General features: G+C 41.1%; 1 protein-coding gene across 1 annotated transcript in view; it reads right to left on the bottom strand.

The window, feature by feature from the left end:
• Window positions 1-17,961, bottom strand: part of cdk6 (cyclin-dependent kinase 6) — a 36,657-nt gene extending 18,696 nt beyond the window's left edge. Inside the window, exons 1-4 of the mRNA XM_051389862.1 lie at window positions 17,717-17,961; window positions 16,504-16,859; window positions 12,164-12,299; window positions 5,758-5,925 (exon numbers count right to left, since the gene is read on the bottom strand). Coding sequence (XP_051245822.1) covers window positions 5,758-5,925; window positions 12,164-12,299; window positions 16,504-16,727 — 528 coding nt within the window. The 5' untranslated portion in view covers window positions 16,728-16,859; window positions 17,717-17,961. The remainder of the gene's footprint in view (window positions 1-5,757; window positions 5,926-12,163; window positions 12,300-16,503; window positions 16,860-17,716) is intronic.
• Window positions 17,962-24,332: the final 6,371 nt, after the last annotated feature.

Here is a 24,332-nt window from a genome sequence, read left to right as displayed (position 1 = left end):
TATAAGCAGAGGGAACTAGGGGGGAGAATTGGGAAAATACCTTTGATCAGGTATCAGTTTCACTCCTTTGCATATCACCAACAACAGAGTTAGACTACAGGAAACTATGACAGTGCCTGTAAAGACTGTGTTGGAAAATACTGTTTTTAAAAAGCCAACAATATTAGTAATAATTACTTCTTCTGATCAAATAAAAAGGGGAATACAGAAGTTATTTATTCACTGAAAAAGTCTTGAAAGGACCAGGCTTGAAGAGTCATAAAATCCCATTTTGCTGTTGTGTAACTCAATAACAGACTTACTAAAAGATAAGCTCAGAGGCAAGACAAAAAAACATTTTCACCAACAATACCCTTATCTTGTCATCTCTGTAAATTATGGCAACTCCCTCAGTTTATTTTGGTTTAGAGCAAGAAAAACACAAGAGCTTTGACAAGTACTAACATAAAAAGTCTGGTGACATTTCCCTTGAGTTTTCCAAATGCAATTTGACAGGCAACGACATGCGCATGACATGCACAAGAGTGGAAGTTAATGGGTTTCATGGGACCATCCTGTCAGCCTTGTACCACAATGGTTGCCAAGGTGTGGAGTGGTGTAGATGGAAAGACCACCACGGTCAGGGTCATTGAAGGTTATCTTCTGAAAACAATACCTGACATCTATCACTTCCAGATAAGGAGCCATAATCAAAGGATCTTACATTACCACTAGGACTTGTAGATGGACCTTAAAGTTCCTGTCTATGTTAGTTCTTAGCGAAGAGTTCCTTCTCAACACTTACCAGGCAGCTGAGAGTAACTTTTACTAAGGAACAGAAAAATCTTGGGTTAACCCCTGTTGCTATGGGTGACATGATTCAGGAATTACTTACTACAGTGACTGAATGACAGGTGATCAATCTGCTTCAGTGTGAAGGATTTAATTAGATTTCGATATGATTGATTTTGGTTTGATGAATGATATGAGATACAACTGCAAGCTGTGTTTGCCAGTATTTAAGAAGTAGTGCAAGAGTTGTGTTAGCAGTCTGCAGTATGATTGGGTGGTTTCGATCTGTTTGGAAGCTTATTAATTCACCTGCCATCAAAATGTGCTTTTAAAAGTTTATTATCAAACTCTGATGCAATGAGGTGCAATGCCTGAAGTAGCTGACTGTGAGCAGGTCTCTCTGGGGTACCCTCTAACCTCTCTCGGACTTAGTAATTACTTTTATACCCAAAGCCTGAGAGTTCTAAACTTAGGACTCCCACCCTCGGCAGGTTAGGACCTACTTTTAGCCTTCAAATGTTTTAGCAATGCGCCCCCTGGCTTTGATTGGCTTGGTTAAGTAAGATGATTAAAGGTTTCCTTCTAACTTGTTAGAAACACAAATTTGTACCAGTATTTAGATATTGATAATTAAATGTGTCACACTGCATTACACAGAGGATTTGCAGCATCACTGCAGACTCTTGGGTTGTATTTTGTAGTAGCATTTATTCCAAATTCAACAAAAGAAATGTTTTCCCTAAAGCGCTTTGGCAGAAATTGTATCTCAAAGAGATGGACAGGAAAAAAAGACCCCTCTCTACTCTTTTCTGGTATGTCAGATTAACCCATCAGCTTTTCCCATCTGCCTGTCACTCAAGGCAGTACAATAAGCCTGTAGCCAGACTGGGGTCATTAAAAAACCATCAACAAAGCAACGGACCTCCAGGGACTGCCAGGGGCAGCCTAATCTGGACCCCAGTACCAACCCAATGGGTGGTCTCCCTCCCTCCCTCTCTCTCTCGGGGAGGGTGAAATACGTGCAACATGGTAGGTGGGTGATGCCGATGGGGCCATCAGTCACACGCAACCATGCATGTGCAAATGCACCCAGACTCCTTCACACACACACTTTTAACACACACACACACACACACACACACACACACACACACACACACACACACACACACAACTTTAAAACACACACACACACACACACACACACACACACACACACACACACACACACACACACACACACACACACACACACACACACACACACACACACACACACACACACACACACACACACACACACACACACACACACACACACACACACACACACACACACACACACACACACACCTTGTCACTGACATATTAACAACCAAGCATGTTGCTAGGTGAGAAAGCAAATTCACTGCAAAAAGAGAAGTTCAAGCAATGCTGGTAAATCATCAGCAAAAAGTACAAGAGTGCTACTTTCAGTTAGTTACACTAGGAAAAAAGTGGAGCGAGGGACTCTTTTTGACGACTTTATGCAAATGCTCACTTCAGCCATCTTGTCATTCTAGAAGTGCTAAATGAATCACTTTGAAAGTGAGAGAGAAGTGTCTTGTTCGCTTAAGCAACAGCAGTTCTCCAAAGCCCATCTGTCTGCCAGTAACGGCGGCATTAGGTGACTAAATAAGCAACTGTTGGGCAAAGGGGAAGATCCTCTTAAATGCTGTGTGTATTTGTGTACATGTGCACTGCATACAGCGTAGATTATCAGCTTTTATTAGCAAGAGGAAACACTGAATGGATGAATGGAGATTGTGTGTGTGTGTGTTTATGTGTGTGTATGTTGGACTGATAGGGGGATTCCAGACACAGGCACATTAATCTAGCACCGAAGATCCAGTGCTCACGTTGCAGCGCTCTGCTCCGGCGCATGCATGCAATAACACACTCATAGGCACACACACAGACCATATAATTTTTTCTGGCCCAATGTGTATAACCAAGAAAGGAAATGAGTGTGTGTGCAAACAGATTCACATTCAGTCATGTTATGTGCCTCTGTGTGTGCATGAGTAGTTTCAGGGGTTTGTCACTTGCCACTTATATCTAAAGGTGAATTCCCGGGTAAATATTCTACCCTCGCCAAAAGAAAAAGTGCCCTTGTGTAGTCATAAATGCAGTACAACGTCTAGTCAAAGACAAAACCTCCAGTGAAACCACACACACTGAGTATTGTGTAACACTACGTAAATTCTCTGATTAGGTACGTCTTCCTCTGAGAGTTAGCTGTGTATTATCATCAATCAGAATGATAAATTACAGAAATTAACTGAGAAAACACTGTCTGTTTTTATCTGAATCATAAAAATTACCCTTGATAATAATACTGAGAAATTATGGTTCAGGGCCATGACTACAATCACATGTTACTCAAACAGAGAAATAGCTTGGGAACATTTAAAGACTCAAGTCAGCCACAACCGACAACAATCAGTTCCGACATTTCTTACAGACATTTATCAGTACTTCTCTATAACTGCTGTCTTAATTCTAAAAGTGGCTGTTAACTTCGTTTTGATAATCACTTTAATCAGTAACCCCACCATTACCCCTTTTGAATTACCAGTGATAAAAAAAATATATAATATATATAAATTTCAAAACTTTAGTTCATCACTCGCACTCTTTCAACAATATTTCACTTAAGAGTCTAAATAAACTTTCCTGTGATGAGTTGCTTGTCTTGGCTTTCTGAGATCCACAAGAGCAATTCAACCTTCATATAATGACTATACAATAATAAGCATAATACAGGTACAATAAATTTTAAAAAATTGATTTTTTTAAATAGCCCACAATGCCAATGGTTTTTTTTGGTAGAAGCTAACTTAGTAAACTGCCAATCTATAACAATAAAGGTTTAAAACTCAAATGACCTGAAAAAAGCTATGCTGAAGCTATACAGCAAAATGTGTAGATCATTTGTTCAATAAAGCCTTTCAATAAAGAAATCCCCTTCTATCTCCTTGCGTGCGGTGAGCTGTCAAGAATTTTACTTACTACAAGATTTCATACTTTCGCCAGCACCTTAGTGTTACTGTGCACAGTCGACTGATAATAAAGTAGATTTGTCATGTCTTTAATTGCTTTATGTATGTTTTTAGCAAACCCACTGCATCTACTGTCCTTAAAAATGTGGTCACAGAGCACGGGTCCTTACATGAGACATACAGTATATATACATACACGTCACCTTACACTGACATGAAAGGAGGAGCACCTGCTTGTGTTCACTTTGCTCTAGTCATCTTGTATTGCGCAGTGACAATGGCACAGATGCTTGTCAGTCTATTCTGATTCTGAGAGAAGAATAAAAGTTTGCATTCTTTCCCAAAGGATGTTTATATTTACTTTAGATGGGCAGATGCTGCACTACGGGATGTGCTGGATAAGGCAGCCCTAAAGTTCCCATGAGCTTTTTTAACTTGGCATAACCCAAGTTGCAGTGCAACTTCACCTACAACCCTCAGAAGATAAGGTGAGTAACACTAACGCTTTGACGTTTGTTCATAATGGCAAGTCATTTGTGTCTCTGAGTGTATGTCACTATTTACACTATAAGCAGTCGGATTACATCCCTTTCTCTACTAGTGCCACACTCTGACACCTCCAAAGTGAAAAACTGAAGAGGAAAAACCGACGTGTACTAAAATCCAGTCTTCCATGCACCTGAAATCCATCTTTGGCAAGACTGAAACGCAATATATACTGACAATATCCAAACCAAAATGAACCTGAGGGGTCCGGACTGATCAGGCTGATTAGCAAAGGAGCTAAAGGCGGTGGTGTGTATATCCGTGTGAATGTGAAGCAGATCAGAAAACCTTCTCTCAGTAAATAAAGGCTCATAACAAGGTGCTGAGCTACTGTTGCTGGCTACCTTAATCTTAAAAGTCTCATCTCTCCCCATTTCAAGCACTTCCAAAGACTCCTTTCAGTCTCTCTCTCTATTTTATCTGGTCATCAGAGCCCAGAGCTCAACAGTTGGACATCAAAGTACCGACAGTGGGAAGGGAGGGGTGTCTGTCTCTCCTTGTCTGTCCCATCCCTGTCTGCAACAGCCACTGAGGGATTCCTGAGACAGACCATGGGGGCCCTTGGCTCTCACTTTACACAGAGAAACCCTATCATTTGGCTCAGTGCTGCAGAGCTACCCGCTGATGCCCTGTAAGTGCCCGCTACATCACATTAGACGCTTTTCATCCAACTCTCTGGAGATGGGACGGTAGTTCAAGGCACTGTGTGTGTGTGTGTGTGTGTGTGTCTCTATCAACAAGCTTTGCTGACTTTACAGAAAGACCCTACAACTGAAGTTTTCCTGGTCAGTTAGTTATAAGAAGCACTTAATTGATAAATTAGTCAAAAATTGAAGTGTGGGGGTGCCCTAGTAACTCAGCTGGTATAGCTGGTCCACCATGTACTAAGTCTGGGTCCTTTCTGCATTCTACATTGTTGTTATTCTCTCACTTGTTTTTGCTTATATTTAGTTTGTGTGTGTTTATTGCTGTGTATATTCACTGAAACTAAAGTAAATTTGCTCCATTCTCTCCATACAAATATTGCCCAAAAAAAATGTGCTATAATGTTTGTACAAGAAAAAGCATTCACGCTTATTGTGGGCATGGCATGGAGATTTCAAACATAAGATTAAGGAGGATAATTAATGCTTTCCAATGTAAACTGGTACAATAAAGCCCAACTCTGTATCAGGGCCAGTAGTCCATATGACATCACCAATATATTGGATCATGTAATATTCCCCCATCCAAGTCTATTTGTGTCCATGACCCAGTTAAAACATCCTGCGACCCACTTCTGGGTCTATCCATCAGTTGGTCTCACAGTGTTTGGGAGTGTTTGTTTTGAGTCCCTCTGTTGTAAGAAACTATTGGAGGAATCCTACCGAGTTCAAAAATATGAACAAACATAACTCACCACAGAGGTGAGCGCCATCTGGAAGCTGTAGATGCGGGCTAGACCAAAGTCTGCCAGTTTTATCTGCCCCCCGCTGGTGACCAGAATATTTTGGGGCTTCAGGTCACGGTGAACCACGCGGTGGCTGTGCAGGAAGTCAAGCCCCTGGAGCAGCTGGTACATCATATCCTATAAGACAAAAAAACAGAAAGAACACAAAAAGAGAGAGGGGTGGGTTTTTGTAAACATGACGATGATACAGAATTAAGACGAAAAATGAGGAGGGTCTAAGCTTTAGGATGTCGGGGGCTTGACATGGTTAAAGGTCAGGACAAAAAAAATGACACTGAACAAACGACACAGAAGTGGAAGTTTAATTACTTGTTTTATGTGTGTTTTAATAGTTCAGCCTTACTTAGTTGTCCTTGCAAAAATGTCAAAAGACAGGTGGCTTTACGACCCCACACCTCTACACCAACCTCTGAATACATTCCTGTCAAACCAGGCAACAAAAGGCCTAAATGACAATAGCCTGCAGTGAGAAGTTAACTATAAAGGCTGGAGACACTGTGGCACGGGGGGAGTTAACTAGAGGAGGCCTGTGTCTTTTCTTGTCAACTGTAGCAGATGTTTGATAACTGACACACACACACACACACACACACACACACGATAGAGGGAGAGAGAGGCCCCACTCTGTACAAGCATTGATCTGTTTTCTCAGCAGCTGTCCGACTTGAGTTAATTGGCGCTCGTTCTCTTTTTATGCCCAAAAGCTGACTTCAGAAACTGCGTATGTGACACACTAGCGAAGGCAAACTGGTGTGAACAGCAATGAACTATGTCAAAACCAGCTTAGACTTGTTCTTTTCAAACCGAAAGAATCTCAAACAGGTCCAGCACCTGTAAACAAATCATTTCAAGGGATTTTGGCCAGGTGGCTTATGGCAGAGCGATTGTTTGGATTAAACTAGGAAACCGTCAATCCTAGTATCCTAGAGTGCACTGGAATATATTTTTATTGTTTATTGTTGAGCCCACTGCTGTGCACGTGGTATCTTCAGCTCTATGGTTTGGATTGTTTGATTAAAGAAAAAAGTCTAGGGAGAGCTATTTGAGGTTATGAACTACTACAAGATAAAAGGAATAAACACAGAGTTTACGAAGATTAAAATGTCTTAACAATCATGTAGTTGTTTAGATGCCTTCAAGAACACAACGAGCAGATAGGAGAAATGGGAGACATTTGTGAAGTGAAATGCCTTGATGCTGCTGGTGGTGTGTTGCATCCTAACCCACCCCCCTTCCAAAACACACACACACTCCCTCCCTATACACACACACACACATGCCCCCTACACCCCCCCCCCAAAAAACACTCCGCCAAGACCTCACAAGTGACATGGACCTGAGCCCGCAGCTCTATTCACTGGCCGACCAGCTGGTGAGTGAGTCAAAGGGGTCTGCACACTCAAGCAGAAAACATTAGCAAATGGCGCGGGGCTGGCTGCTGTGCCGGCCATACAGGAGGAGACAGGGCGCCACACAATGCTGCGGAGATGGGGAGTGATATGTGTGTGTGTGTGTGTGTGTGTGTGTGTGTGTGTGTGTGTGTTTATATACACAGATACTGAGTGTCCCCCTGGGTCTGTCTTAATGTAATATGTGATGTATCTACATTTCAATTTGTGTGTGTGTGCACCTCAGACTGTGTAAGGGTAGATAAGTGTGTGTTTGTGTACGCGCGGGTTAGCATGCACGTGTGTGTGTGTGTGTGTGTGTGTGTGTGTGTGTGTGTGTGTGTGTGTGTGTGTGAGTGCCCTCTGACCAAGGGCAGGCAGGATGCATAAACAGACCTTCCTTTCTACATCTCCATCCAGCCATGACCCAGCGAGGGGGGCAGCAGACAGACAGGGCCATAGGAGAGCGGCAGGCAGTTGGTTATTTTGTGTGTGTTTGGGGGGGGGGGGGGCTGACACAATAGCTAGGCGCCCCCCACCCCACCACCAGTTCCTCTCCGCTTTAAATAGCCATTTCACCGTGCTTCCTTTCAGCAGCATTTCCTAGTAAACACTAATTATCTCAGAAGTGTGACTCTTGGACAAACACACAAACAATCTTGGCCCCCTTGCCCTGAGTGCCATCTTCTCTGCTGTATCAATTACCCTCACAATTGAGTAATGAAAACTATTCCAACTATGCTCAACAGCATATCTTGCTGTATTTCCAACAGGGAAAATGCCACGTTTTGAGATAAAAAACAGACAAACTAACACAGCCACAAAGTTTAAGACCACATGTGGCACAGAGAGCAATAGTGAAAGTTGATTTCAGCTGCAAGAAGACCAACAATAAATGCTCAACGCTGACTCAAAACTGTCAACTGGCAGCACAGAATCACACAAAAAGGCAACTGATCTGACCCTGAAAAAGCAGGAGGACCTGGAAAAAGTAGTCAGCCCTCTGCAAGATGCAGTCAAAACATGGCTTTCTGAGTGCTCCTCCTTTTCTAATGCAAATGTACCAGAGGCAGCCATATTGTTTATTGTAGCTAGGCACAATATGGGACATCTGCCGGTTAGCGTTAGTGTAATTCCCTCCCCATGCTTCATTAACCTCCCCCTTTATGGGCCCAGAGAATGGAGTTGTGGAGGCTTGGACGGTGGTGGTGGTGGCGGAGGAGGGTGGGTGAGACCCAAGCGCTGGCCCGGCTGAGGAGCACTGAGGCTGGGGCAAGCCGACTGCTTGATGTCCTTCCAGCTCATTTGATTCTTGGAGGAGGACCCCTTTCATCAATGACCATGTGGTGGGTCTTGAGTCTGAGTAAGGCTGAGTGGGTGGTGGAGGGTGGGGGCCTGAAGTGGACAGGCTGGGCCAGGGTGGGTGTCTGGTGCTGGGGGTAGATTTGTTTTGAGGAAAAGTATGCCTATTCTGTTTGATTTAGGGTCTTTGGCTGAGGGTGAAATTTTTTTTTTTGTGTGTTTTATTGTATTCGAGGGTGACACTGCTGAATAGTAAGCATTTAAATCAGATGGGCACAGGTGTGTTAAATTTGGGACTGCCGGACTGGGATCCACTGTCTGTTGTCATCTGGTGTAGCCGGGGGCAAATTAAGTTGTTGGGAAGGAGGGAGGGATTTGGGGGTTACTGTGCAGTGTCCACTGTCCTAGAATTAACAGGGGATGGTGCCTGTGTCATCTTGTCACTCCATCATGGTCCTTTTGTCCCCTCCAGCTCCAGCTGTATGGATGTTAGGAGAAAGCTAAAGAAGGAGGGGTGCCTTAAGGGGTCAGTATGCTTCAAACGTAGGGCTTGTCTGATCGTTGAACAGCGTTGAAAACCGCCTCCCCCAAACTTTTGCAACATCAGAATTGGAGGAGGTGTTTCGAACAATTTGTTACTTTCCAAAACCAGCAATCACACAAACTGACTTCACATAGCCACTGGCCAGGTGTTGTTAAGAAAGTAAGCAGGATTTTGACTTCTATCTCAAACTTTAAAAAAAATTGTGTTTTGTTTTTTGTTCTCACAAATAAATCCTTCACTTTTTGTCTAATTGAGAACATGAATGCCTCTGAGGGGACACTATCCAAGTGTATACCATTATCCAGAAGTCCCCAAAGACTTCTGCCTTCAGGTATGGTCAGACAACACACTGTAAAGCCTAGTTAATTTCAAGTAGACCCCATTAACCATTATACCGTCTCAAAGAGTGGACCAGAGATTGTGTGTTAGAATAAAGATATCAGCGAATTACGGCTGTACCTAATGATTAGTTTGTTCAATTAAACCGTCAGTAATTATTAACCTCTAGGGATGTCCAGATCTGATCTCAGAGATTGGCATTAGGAACGATAACTATTGGCTATATTGAGCTAATTGCCCCAATACGATCCTTTGTTTAAACTCAACGGTCACACAGCTCTTTTTACTCACTAAGCTTTCATGTACAGCAACAAAACGAGTGCAGCCATCGTCAATTCTCCAACTCCGCTGAGCTCCATGTATCAGTGTTAGACCGGGGCTCAGCCCACCTCTCAGAACAGGGAGCCAACACAACCACACTCACCATGCCACTGCAAGTGCAAGTGCAACAAAAGCCTGGCAAACAAAAAGCCCATACGAGTAATTCATTAATGTAATCCATGCAAAAGACGGAGGTACAGACAATGAAAATAAAAACTCAACAGAATAGAGTTTATTCAGGTAACTCAAGCAAAGGCTGCTGTGAAGCAAGAAATTCCAGAGACAGCAACAAGCCCAAAAAGGTTATAGAAAGAGTTTGTGATTATATGTTTTTATTATTTATCTAAAAGAAAAAAATTGTTTCTTTATGCATTGCAGAGCTATTCCATTGTCAAATATGTGATTTTAATAACTTTTTACTTAAAGTGGAACTGTATTATATAGGAGAAGACAAGTATCGTATTGGGACTTGATATCGGCAGATTCTCAATATTAAATGACAGATTGGAGACAAAAAAAACAAAAAAACTTTATCGGGACATTCCTATTAATTAATTAAAACTAACACAATTATTTTAGGAGTTTGGTGAACTGTTTTTTAATGTGCTTAATAATTGAATTAATCAGTTCATCACAACAATTTAATTCATAACCTGTACACAATGAACTGGCTACAGAAGTAGGGCTTCTTCCAATGATTTCTTACGATATAAATCATATAATACAAAAGTATTATTGTTATTGTTATTATTATTATTATTATTATTATTATCTACTACTACTACTACTACTACATAAAACAAAGACAAGCAGCAAAGCCTTTGATAAATGCTTGAAAAATCAATTAGTTGCCCATGTATTTTCTTGACTAATCAAGTGGTACTCAAACATTTAAGAATAATGTATCTCCTGATATTTTTTCTGTCAAGTACCCCTGACCAATGCAAAACACTAAGATGGCATTTTAGTTGCACTGAATTGTGTCTTTTTGATATGTTTCACTTACAGTTGAGTGAGAAACAAGCTTTGTGCTTCACTAAGGAGCTTTGTCTTTCTCTGTGGCAGGGAGGCAACTGCAGTTTATAGTTTAATAGGAATGTTGTATATAAAATGTGGTTTATCAAATGCATGACATCTACATTTTTTGCTGAACTTGAACTATAATTATTTTAGGAATATGTACGACTGATATTTTAAACTAACATTTAACATAAAAGTGAATTACCCACTGCAGTACTTGAAAGTACCTCTAGGGGTATATGAACACTCATTTCAGAAACACTAGTCAAGTAATTGTTTCTAAAACAAACACTACAAATAACGATGTAATGGCTGTGCTTAAATGTCTAATAGTCATAATGCAAATAATGAATAATCACTTTCATTGGCAGTTACACGTTTTACATGTAAATGGGTGCTTCAGTGTTGCAGGTGAAGTACAATATTTGGAGTTTATTAACATGATGAACACAATCATCACCGCACTGAGATATCCATAGAAACTACAGTATCACACACTGTATCAACTTCAACAAAAACCCTGGAAAAGCCTCAGGTGTGATCTACCTGACTCGTCTACGTTTGCACAGCATCCTACCAACACTACAGCCCGACACAAAACTTTCACACGTAAACCCGGCCCTAGGGGTGAAAACCAGCGGTTACTCTAGCTTCCAGAACTTCTCTGTTTCAAATATGACACATTAAACTCTGAGGCCCCAACGTCCAAAAATAGAGCTGTACCTCTCCAATATTGTACACGATAAATTTACAGACCTTGGGGTGAAACATGATAAAGATGATTTTTAGAAAGGTGCGAGTGTGGGAAAGATTAAAATAAAGAGAGACAGTTACAGAGAAAAATAGTTGGTGATACATTCATTTCCGACCTTTTGGCAAAGTGTAAACGGACACTCTGTGGATTTATGTAATGAACTGGAGAAACTGATAGCGGTGGCGAGTTTGAATGTGTCGAAACCTCACTGGAATTGTTGGTACAGAGATTGAACTGCTGTGAAGTAGTATGTTTGCATCAAATTAAGTACTCTTTTTAGAATTTCTAACTGTAGTTTCACACACTTTTTCTCTGTCTCCACTGCAATACAGTGTAAACTTGGAGAGAGTGAGGGCAGAGTGAAAATAGAGAAGGCAGGGAGCCTCTAATTTGGAGCCCATCTGCCACATGTGCTGCCCTTCAAAACCCTCCGGTACCTCTGATGTTGGAGGGAACTGCACTCTGTCCCCTGTCTCTGGCCAAGAAAACTCACTCAGTACCGTACAGACATGGCTGTGGTCATGCATGTTCAAGCCACAGAGGATTAGCAAATAGCTTCACTTCTATTTCAAACAGAAATTGAAAGTAATATTTCAAATTAAGTTTAGGAATATCATTAATGTATGTATCATATGTAACAGCATTAGTCTTCCCAAATACATCTAGATAACAATGGTGATATGTTACCTTGATGGTCTCAGGTGGAACCCCGGGGTCAGGGGCCTTCTCCAAGTAGGTGGTCAGGTCCTGATCCACATGTTCAAAGACCAAAGTGAGTTTGGTTTCTCTGTCAGTCCGAGAGACTGTACACACATCAAACAACCTAGAACAAAAGAAATAGGTGGAGGAGATCAATACCAGCGTTTAATTACCTAGACATTCTCATTTGTCCTGCCACAGTTTCATAATTAACCAAAAAAGTTTTGTACTCATAATAACACAAAAGATCTCCAACGTTGTATTAGCTGTACACATGCACACACACACACACACACGTAACATTAAAGGTACAGTATCCACTGAAGTTATCCACTGGTCCAAACTGTTAGTGAAGGAAGTTATCAGTGATAATTTAAATGTATCTAACATTAGCTCATTTAGGTAACTTATGTAGACTAACGTTAGCTTAACTTTAAAATGTACTTAACTGTCATTCGGGGATCATGCCCCCGGACACCTCTAAGGGGTCCGAGGTCCACCCATCACAATCTCACAAAATCCTGTGGGAAACACTGAATAAAAATTGATTCAAAGTGCTTCAATTTGCTTGTGAATACCACTAATAAGACATAATCCCTTCTCAACATGTCTGCATTGGTGCTGCAACAATTATTCAATTCATCAATCAACCCCAAGATATTTTGATAATCTTTTAGCAGGGGGAAAAATCCAAATTCTCCCATTTCAGATTCTGGTTTATTTAGTCCTCGATGACAGTAAACTGATCATCTTTGGGTTGTGGACAAAACAAGACATTTGAGGATGTCGCCTTGGGCTTTGCTTCTGTACTCCATACTGCATATATTTTACTCTTGGAGACTCAAAATAGTGCAAGTTAACGCAAATGGGGACTGGATATAGACACAGCAAAGGGCACGTCAATCACAGGTTTTAACTAATGACATTAATAATGACTGTTATGACTTACTGGAACACCTTAATGTAATGGAGCCCTTATTGTTGTTAGTTAATATTAACTTTGCGTTTCTTGCTATGAAGAGTCAAAGTGTCTGTTTTTTACTTACGGAAAAGGAAAAATCTTCCAATAAAATCTCAACAGCTGAGAGTTAAACATGTGCTTTGTGGTTGGTCAGGAAAGCACCATCCACCAGGACATGGTAAAATCTTAGGCCAAGAACCTGAGTCTGGTCTCTCGGCTCCTGGGAATTTTTTATCTTACAGAAACTTGCAAGCAAAAATGAACATGCTTGGAGACCAGAATTACCACGTGCTGCAGGACACGCAGGTTTCACTGTGTCAGGTTACCACCCAAACGACTTCTATGCAACGCTTTTGAAGATTCAAGACTATCAAGCTTTTACCAGCATTTATGGTTGTCTTTCACTAGGCAACAAACTAAGGCCAAGAATCCAGATTATGTCGGCAGACCTGCCAAGGCAGGCTTTGGTGAAAAGCTGAAAAAAAACTATCCAGTATGTCCTCTTCAAAGAGCTGGGGACCACAAGCAGCATTCCTCAACCAGCACTATGACAACTCCTGATGCTCTATGGGAAGTTGAGTGGACCCTGCCTGTAGCTGCTGCAGAGGCAACATCTTTCATCACAACAACATAGGAGATGAAGGGCGCCATGAATCTTCGTCAGCCACACTGTGTTGGTAGTACGGGTTGCAAACTGATGGGTTACTTTAATCCCATTACCTTTACAGTGTGGCATTATTATCTTTAAGTGCACGTGAATGAGCCATGTGGTAAATATCATTTGTAAAGTCAGTTTAAATCCATAGGCTACGAAACATAACAGATGATTTTTTCTCCCATTACTTAGACTCAACCTACATCTACAAGACATTTAGTGATCAATATGGATTTCCTACAAAAGCTTTTGAGTCACTGATTGAGGGTACCACTGGGTATTAGCTTTAACTTCCAACCTCAAAATGCAAAGACTGATGGAATATTTACACCTAAGAAAGTATTATCTATGATCATTGCGGCAATATTAAATTCATCACTTCAATATTAATAAAACAACTTCCAACACATGTGCTGCTACAATTCAAACTAACTAATCTGCATAAGCCGTTTAAAATCGAAGCATGGAAAGAAGTGACTAAATCTCTCCGGAAACGCTTTCATTCCTATCCAACTAGGCACCGTGCGTCTGTGCCAACACCCTTATAATCAGTGGACTTGGAAATGCTGGAGTCAGTGCAGTGAGAGGCGATTCATTCAAGGTATTAGTACTGTGCATGATGTCACAGAATAGACGGCGCCCTCCTCTTGAAGCGCTGGGGTTAAACGCCCCTCACAGCTCGATTGTTGGGCTACAATGGGGGCTCTCAGCAGACACTGAACATATGGAATGAATAATGGGCCTCATTACAAACATCCAGGGGTTGCCTTGAGTCACACAGAAGGCCCACAATGCAACCTTCCTGGCCTGAGCTGCTTGGCTAGATTGGCTGGCTCAACTGGAGGATAGTGAAGTTCCTTTGATATAACGTGTGTTCAACCACCACATAAAACCAACCCAAGAAAACTTCCCACTGACGTTATTTGTCTTCCAGTGAGAACAAACCCCATTGTGATCCCATTAAGAGAAAACCATTATCCTCCATTATTCATTGATACGCAGGGGAATTATTGTTAGAGGCACAATGGCACTAGCCGTGCATCTGAAATGTTCATTTAGAACTTCCCCTTCAATCCCAAAGCACTCAATATTCCATAATAAAACAATTACCAAGGTCAGACCTTGGCTAGTGCCAACATATGACGCAGTATCTCACGACTGACCTCTGAGTGAACAGTTCATTACAAAAGTGAAAGAAAATGTCCTCTGTGTGCAGTTTGACTTCCAATAACTGAGTTGCTAGAGTGTCAGTGTCTTGCTGAAGAACACGTTGCACCAATGTGGAGTATAGAAAATGCATCAGACCTGTGGTATGCTTTTGAACTGGTTTCATAGTCATTTTAGAAACACGTTACAAACTCTATAGCCAACAGTGAATTTTTGGTGATCCATTACTCATCTTGGGAACTAAAATATTCTAAACTCTGCACTTACTTTGGAGCTGAAATGACTTGTCAATTAATCCAATAGTCGAGCAAAACATTAATTGCTAACCATTTTATATTGTAATTTTTAAGCAAAAATTATGAAATTTCACTGGGTGAAGTTTTCTAAATGTGAGTATTTGCTGTTTGTACTCTTTTCTGATACTAAACCAATAGTGATAGTTCACTTAATAGCTAGGAAGTGAACCTTGAGTTTAGAATATTTAATGTAATATTAAATCAAATGTAATCTATTCCTAATGTAAGCTACAATGACATGCAGAAAAGTGAAAGCCTGATCAATAGAAAGGCCAGCTTTCAGTGGAAACTTCACAAAGGTTCTATGCATGTTCACCAATACTCATCTGTCCTGTCACAGACTCGTGCAAAACGTTTAAGACGCTATTGAATTGGTTTGTCCGGTTACTGTAGAAACATGGCGGTTCCGCATGGCGGTCGTGTTAGAAGAGTACCACCCTCTGTAGAGAAAAAACAGCTCACTCTAAAAAGGTAACAAAAACCAAATAATTATCCTTTCAGTGATTATACACTACTGAAAACATACCTATGAATATCATATTCAATTTCTGCCAATAGATCCTGCTAAATATTACTCCCTGGACCTTTAAACAGGTCCTCTGATTGAAATCATGTATGCATTTATAAAAAGATGCATACTTTTTTCATTATTCTGCACGCACCCCCCTATGTCAGTGGTACCCCCCTATGTCAGTGACATAGGGGGTGAGGGGAGGGCGCCAGTTTGTAAGGATGTTGCATTGTATTTTAGGCCGACTTATTTGTACAGCTTTTATAAAGAGGAATGTGCACGAGGTGGATCAATGTGATGGGAGCCGACCAATAACGACGGACAAGAGGCGGGGTTTCAAACTGGAAGGGGAACCAACAATGCAGACAACTGAAAATGGAGAAACTTATGATCTAACAGGTGTGCACCTACTGCCTGTGAACAGTGGCAGCAACACGCCAGTGGTTATGCAACCCCATGTTCTCATATTGTCAGCAGAAAACAGTTAAAGAAGAGGACTTTAGCTTCAAAAAACAGTGGAGAAGTATCAGTGCAGGCCCACCCTAAAGGTCATATGAGGCAGCATGGTTGCCACCACAGCCCTCAGAAAGGAAGTGCATGTCTGTCTTATACACAAATTGTGTCTCATTCTCTGCCCACCCTCCTCTATCTATCTTATAAACATATGTACACACACACACACACACACACACACACACACACACACACACGGGCTACCCACCTATCCCCCTCACTTACCTGACAACATTGGGGTGCTCAAAGGCTTCAAGCTGCCTCAGTACCGCCACCTCCCGGATGGTGGAGAGAGGCATCCCCTCTTCCTCCGTCTGGACACGAACTCTTTTTAGGGCAACAAAGCGTCCCCCGTTCTTCAAATCTCTCGCCTTGTACACTTTCCCATAAGCGCCCTCTCCAATCTCGGCCACAGGCTCATATTGAGTACCAGTACTCTCTTTGTCCATGTTTGCAGATTTTCTCGCTCTCTCTCTCTCGTCTCTTGTTGAAACTATTGCGGGGAATCCCGGCGAGGGTGACGAGCCAGAGAGTTTTCTCACAAAGGCATATTCACAGAAAAAAGTTGGCACATGCAATGCCTAGATGACAGGGAGACACAGATGGAGGAAGACACCATCTTTGTCAGATTTGGTCAAACTGTGCTCCAGGTAGGCAATAACAGGACTGTCATCATGTTTTATTCCGACTATCAACACAAGAGCCCCGTTGCGTCCCAACTTCCACTCCTCCTCCTCCTATTACGCACTCATGTCCTCCTACCACTAAACACAAAGTAATGTAAGAAATAATTCAAACTAACAACATTCAGCTTCTTTTTATTTTTAAGCTAGCGTTGCGTCAAATAAACTGTCTCGCGCATTTAAAAAAAAAAAAAAAAAAACGAAATAAAACCCTCACTCCGCACGCGGCGTTGTTGAAGTTCTGTCCATGTCTTGAAAGGAAATTAAAGAAGACAATTTAAAGAGAACACGCAAATAGAGAGCACAAACCTTCCACTGCAAGCTGGTTTAAGTTAGCAGAATGTGCAGCTGACAGCTTTCCCTGTCCTGCTTTATCAAACTCTGTTTTGGGGCGACACAAACTTGGCGAGCACGTGGCTGTCTACTGATTGCATTGTCTGAACTTCCTACGGCAACAGTCCATTTAAAACACCCTAAAACTCCACTTTCGCACCCGAAATCGCTTTAGATGTGTAGAACAATGCCTCGGCGTGGTTTAGGAGAGGTTTTTGCGAGCTCATACGGCTTCCTCTAATTTTTTCTAATTTAATTGCGCGTGGGCTCAAATAGGCTAATTAGAATAAAGTCAAGGAAGTCGGGGAATTGCACATTTCAATTTTCTAAATGCTATTGGAGCGTAAAGCAACATTTCTACCCTCACAAAGACATTCTTGGCACAACATTCTGCACAAATATCCACAGTTTTCAGTGTTTACCTTGGTTTATGGTGTCAATAAAATGTCGTAAAGTCGGCATGTCCGATAAAATTCTGAGGAGGATTTCTCGGATTTAAAAAAAAAAAAAAAAAAAAAATTGTCCTGCATCAAACGCATCCCTGTCCACTGTCCTCCATGCAGGGGCCACACAGGTAGTTGGACGGTGCAGGCTCTAACCCCCCATCCCTCAGACTGCTGCACCAGCCCAGGCACACTCAAACAAGGGAGGGGGAGGAAGAGGAGGAGGAGGAGGTGTGTGTGTGTGTGTGTGTGTGTGTGTGTGTGTGTGTGTGAGAGAGAGCGGGGTGGGATGGGGGGGGGGGTATACAAAAACTCATCCACACTCTCACCGCAACTTTGTTGGGGGGCGGGGGAGGGGGTATGTAGGATGGGGGCGTCATAGGACAAAGGCAAAAACGCGTGATGCAGCCCTCCAGAAAAACCACGCTTTTCTTGGGATTTTCTCCTTTCTTTCTTCTTCGTTTTTTTTTTTTTTTTTTTGTTTTTTTTTTTTTTCTCTTCCATATATCCCCGGATAGCAACTATGCAACTGCAGCCCCGCTCCGCCTGTGTGAGCTCCGTCTCTGCCTGGCTTTCCCACGCCGGCTGAATGTGGCCTGACCCCCTTCAGAGAGGTTTGACACGGAGCGGGGACATTTCCGCATTCCTCGCCGACTACAAAGGCTCACCGCCTCCTTTTTGCTCTCCCTCGGCCTCCTCGGTGCTTTACCATTCATAGTCCTCTCCGCGGGTTTTGTCTCCTGTGTCAGACCCGGGAGCACCGCGGGGATCGGAGAGGGGAGAGAGGAGGTTTTATTGGATGGACGGCCACACTATCTATCTCCCTCAAACCATTGAGAAACTCCTGCGGCAACAATGCGCCAGCGGGGATGCAATGTGACAAGCTCGCCCTAGATGGTCCTGAGGGGTCAGGTTCAAGGCCCGGTGGCTTGATCTGTGGCAAGGGGGCGGGGGTGGGGACTCCTCTGCTCGGGTGGTCGTTTGCAAGTGGGCTCCATGCCCCACAACAAGCGTGATGTAGCACTGTGGGCTACGAGATGGCAAACTTTTTTTTTATTTTGTAAAATAGGCCTGTGGGGAATTATACAGAGCATCATCATCGTCATCATCTCACGGTTTACCTTTTGGTTAATTTCACAGCTAAAGACAAAAAAAAAAATTCTGAAACTCTTCTAGTCAATTTAAAACATATATTAATAATAATAATAATAATAATTACAAACAAATTTCTCAGAATAAATATAAATTGTTTAAACTCAAGCTACAATTTGTATATAAACATCAAAGTTATTAGCTATGTTATGGAATGTATTATCAATAACTAATAATTTATGTGATAAATGTCACTTCTTAAAACCTAAAACTTTACATTTAAATATCTTTTAACCCACACAACAAAAATGTTTTATATACTTAAAATCTTGGCTTTTATCTATTCCTTTAAAAAATAATTAGATGTTTCATGTTTGCTTTATTTAATTAGTAGTTTGGTTTTATTTTAATATACCAATTTGTGCTTAAAATAAAACTGTATTACATATATCAGGTGTAGACATTTAAAACAATAAGTTCTGTCTGAAAAAGTTCTTTAAACTCTGACATTAAGTTTGTATTTCACATTTTCTTTTTTTTTCGTGCTGGACACGGTTTAGACATGACAAGACTTGATGTCAGATTTATTTCAATGAATAGCCAATTACAAGCGTGTAACCAAGCTCCATTATCATATGTTCATTGGAAGACGTGTATTAGAGATGCACATGAGATCAGAGAAGGGACATTCCCCCGCTGCTATGATTTACATGCAAACCTGCCCCGCATGCTGCTTGTAGAATCGACTGATTTCCATTGAAAAGGTAAAGGAGGGAGGAGATAATGACATGGAAGTATGTATGGCAATCTCCCCTGCCCAACTTTATAGGCAACCCCAAATTTAAACTATTTGCATCACAAAACACACAATGCAGACAATGTCTCCCAGACCAATTACTGTAAATGTGGGCATTTACATTTTTTCATCATCATTGTTCATGTGAAATCAGCCCTGAGAGCCATTGCCCAGATTGAATACACTGGCATGCATACTTCTCATGTAGCTGTGTGCGGTATAAAGATGAGACACACATACATTCTCCAACAGTCATTCATTACCCAATTAGACCCAAACCTTTTTTTTTTTAAGTCCCTCTCCACTCCAAAAAAATGTTTTCTTCTTTTCCTTACAGTGTGATGTTTGATCGGCTGAAAGTGGAAAGTTTCTGTGATTTTACGAGTATGATTGTTGACTTGACAAATTGTTTAGTCCAGTATGCAACTTATACAGTGTGCTGTAGAAACTTGAAGACATCTTGTGTCTGGCAGAAAACTAACAAAATCTACATATTCGTAGATTCTGGAAAAACACATAACAGACATACATTATTGTTCCAAGCAGATTTATAGTATATATTTCTTAACACATATCTGGAGGGGATCTTTAAGTTTCCACAGTCTGTGTTTTTCATGTGTTTCCCTTGATGCAGCCCATGCTGGGGAATCATTTTTGAGAAGATGCAGGAACAGGGTGGTCCAATTAAGAGCATCCTGTTCTGGGAGCTGCATGATCAGAATATAATTAAATGTTTAGTCTTGTGCTTTTCTCAAGTTCTTTAAGTTATGAACAATAATACCATGTACTGACAATTCAGAACCTCATGTGGACAAGAAGCAAAAATAAAAGGTGAGACAATTCTGAGGCTGATGGTATCATTTTAGTGGCAAATGATCTTCTAGCTGATTACTCTTTTTGACACCTATTTTCATCATTTATCATTTTTATTGACTATAGTTTTATGAAAGCGACACCTTGTTTTCTAACTTTTACAAGACACAGTTTAAATAGGTCTAGAACAACAACCTGTTCATCTTGACTTTCAGACACAGTTGCTCAAGATGAGCTTATGTGGAATTGGTGACTTGTACATTTCAGAATGTTATTCAATTAGAACATTTCTAATTTTGCTGCAGACGTTTTATGTTGCTGCTATTTAACGCTGGCATGTTGTGTTAATCACTGGTGGAAGAAGTATTCAGATCCTTTACTTCAGTAAAAGTAGTGATTCAAAAATTAGAAAAGGAAATTACTTATTGCAAGTGAAAGTTCATGCAATCATTCAGGTCTACTTAAATAAAATACAGAAGTATCATAAGCAGAATATAGTTCAAGTATCACAAGTCAAAATAGGAATTCTGCAACAGAGTGAGAGATATTATTTAGCTTGTTCATACTGATGATGCATAAACATGTAAGAAGCATTTAATTGCTGTAGCTAGTTAATGTGGAGTTAGTTTTAACTTTATCTAGTTGGGTTTAATCCTGGTTCAGGCACCCTCCATGGGGTCACAAAATAAATCTGGGGGATCACACGATGAGTAATGGGGAAAAAAGAAAATAGAAAGTCCTTCTTAACAAATTTCTAATAATTTTTGTGGATCTTTGCTATTTTGTGAAATATTGGATAATTTTATCTCGTTTCTAAATGGATCCTATCTTGGAGGTTAAAGGGGGGTCACTACTGCTCTTTAGGTATAACATAGCGTCAAATGGAAATACTAAAATAAGTTCCACATACTATAAAACTGCACGCTGGTGTTAATCGCAGATATCTCCTCGAATGTAGCTCCATGCCACTGATGATTTAAGCATGTCTTGTGGTCACTCCTTATCAAAACTTCACAAACACTCCAAAACAACAGTTAAGAAACACAACACAAGTTGCAGCAAAGCCAAATTCCCCAACTGGCATTTCAGCTTGCCAGTTGACGGTTTAACAATACTGCTTGACAGAGCCACTCCTTTACATTTTGCTACAAAATGCTAATACTGCTAATAATATGCTGGTCTGATTGTTTTTTTCTTAGTCAACATGTTGACTTAATTGATGCTGTAGTTAAATGTTTGTCAGACAGGTTGTATAGACCGTTCCTCAGGTATGGACAGGTCAAGTAATAAGCTCTTTCTGCATACTTTAATGTTGCTGTGATAAGACAGTGCAGGGTGTTTGGGGTAGAACTGCACATTCTTCAGGTTCAGATAAAAGCAGATATCATATCGCAGGGGAGAAAACCAAACATTATAATTGTGAGAGCAGTGCTTCTTGCTTTAACGGGTTTCTTATCTATCTGTCAGAGTTGGAGGTTTGTTAGCATTTGAGTCTGGTAATCAAAGGCAAACCCTTTTCAATATATCATTAAATAACAACAGAAACAAAAACTTAATTCAAAGCTCTAAAAATTAAAGCTGCAGAAATAGGTTTTTGGGCCATTTGGAGGCAGCAGAACAAGCTGTAAACACACTGTTGACACATTATACAGTAGAAGATCAATATGGCGATTTCTATTATATTCTATTAATGTACCCAGCACACAAAGAGCAACATTAATATTTATGTGGAGTCATGTTTATATCCATTCAGCAAATGTAAATCCAATGTTCACTCTTTAAGCTCTCTTATGATTTCCACCAACTGCATACGGAACTATCTGGCTGTTTATCAGGGCTCAACATGAGGATTGCCCACTTGCCCAGGGCAAGTAAATTGCCACTCCGGGCAAGTAAATCTAGCAAATCTTAATAATGGGATTTTGTTGCTTTTTGTTTGTTCTGTAGATCCTTCCACTGTGATTCTTCCTCAGAGTTCCTCCATTTTTTCCCTGTCAAAATATTTATTTTGAGGACTTTTTTCTTACCAGAATCGAGGATCTAAAGGACAGAGGGTACTGAATGTTGTATATATTGTAAAGCCCCTTGAGGCAAATTGTGATTTACATTTTTTTTTATTTAATTTGACTTGATGAGCAACTCCTTCCATGTTACACACAGTCATTTTAGCTGTAGCTAATATCGAAATGTTGATTTGTTTTTACCAAAATTGCACCCGCTCACAATTCTCAACAATTTGAGGCTAGTACAGTAATAATATGGTGTCATGCTTTTACAAAGGCAGGGCACTTGAGTCATAATGTACTGCTGCTTTTGAGCACCCCGGAAACCCTGGCCCTATTTTCACTCTGACTCTGAGATGTTAAAGAAAGAAAATGCGTTATGTGTGTGTATCTGTGCGTGTGTGTGGGTGCGCGTGGCAGCTGCTGATCAGTCCAGCCAAGAGAGAATTATGGCCCTCCCAAGGGGGACGAGGGAGGCCAACAAGGGACAGGTGACTCCCAGTCTCTCCCAGATCTCCTTACACCCACCCACACAGACACAGCAGAAGATCTACACACACACACACACACACACACACACACAGAGAGAGAGAGAGAGAGAGAGGGAGAGATTGATTGTGGGCCTGTCTACCACATCCCACCTAAATAGAGGGGGATGTCCATGCCACAAGGCATAGGGTACAGTGATAATAACCTGTTTAGGTAGACAGATGTCACACCTGGGGAGGAATCTGATAGGATGTGTGATATTGGATTCCTTTTTAAGTTCCCAATCCCATTGTCAGGATTTACAAGCATCACTTAGTCCGCAGTGTTTTCACGTGAGTCACCCATCAGCAGCTTAATATTTAAGCGACATTTTGAGTGTAAAGACAGGGCCGGGCATTGGGGCCGGCAGACAATCTGAGGCTGTTTTGTGACTCTGACTTGATTTCCTCTCTTCGTCTTTCTTGTCAAGCCAGACTGAAGTCCAGAGTGTTTGGTGCAAGTAAAGCCCCTTCTCTCCTCTTCCCTTGTCCTCCTCTTCTCCCCGGCACCGGCCCCCAGACACAAGCCTCTTTCTGTTGGGGCATCGCCATGGCAACCAAGCCACTAACTTGAGGAGGCGACATAAAAACCTGCTCTTTTAGGGGACACAGGAACACCTGCCACCTCCGCTGATGGGGAGGGCTGGGCTGGACGCCTGGCCACGTGCAGACACACACTTACATACAAATTCATGTGGCCACAAATGCAGACACACATACACACACACACACACACACACACACACACACACACACACACACACACACACACACACACACACACTGTCTCTCACACATAAACAGAGGATCAGTGTAACATTCAAATGAGACCTCTAGCTAACATCTGCTCCCCTTTAGAAGCTCATTTATCTTCCAGTAACATCTCAGGTTGTTTGGTGGCTTTCTTAACTCATGTTCTGGCAAAAACCAAGGCAAGAGTTTTATAGAAACAAAGAATCCGTTATTAATAAGGTTTATGGTTTCAGGCTAAGACACAAGTTTTTCCTTATTTTAACATCTCGATTGTATCTTTTTCACACCAGTGGTTACTTTAATTTAAGAAATTTAATTATTTGTTATCCTGAAGGAGAACCAGACACATGCTCAGCTGATTGACCAGCTTATCCATACAATAACTGTACCTGCTTGTTAACTGTCACTACACCTTAGTAGTTCCTGATTACAGAGAAAAGTATCTTAAAAGGGAGTTTTGTTTGATTAATTAACACATTGAATCCTATTTGTTTAAGTTTTTCTTTTCTTTTTTTTTTTTTTTTTTTACAAATTAAATAAACATAATTTGTGTATTTAATTAGGCACCTCACCTCTCCTTAACTTTGATTTTCTTTCCATACATATTATAT

Source organism: Dicentrarchus labrax, unplaced genomic scaffold (genome assembly GCF_905237075.1).
Source record: "Dicentrarchus labrax unplaced genomic scaffold, dlabrax2021, whole genome shotgun sequence".
NCBI classification, from domain to species: domain Eukaryota; kingdom Metazoa; phylum Chordata; class Actinopteri; family Moronidae; genus Dicentrarchus; species Dicentrarchus labrax.
The sequence above is the reverse complement of the archived record's forward strand: the minus strand, read 5'-3'. Positions and strand labels throughout refer to the sequence as shown.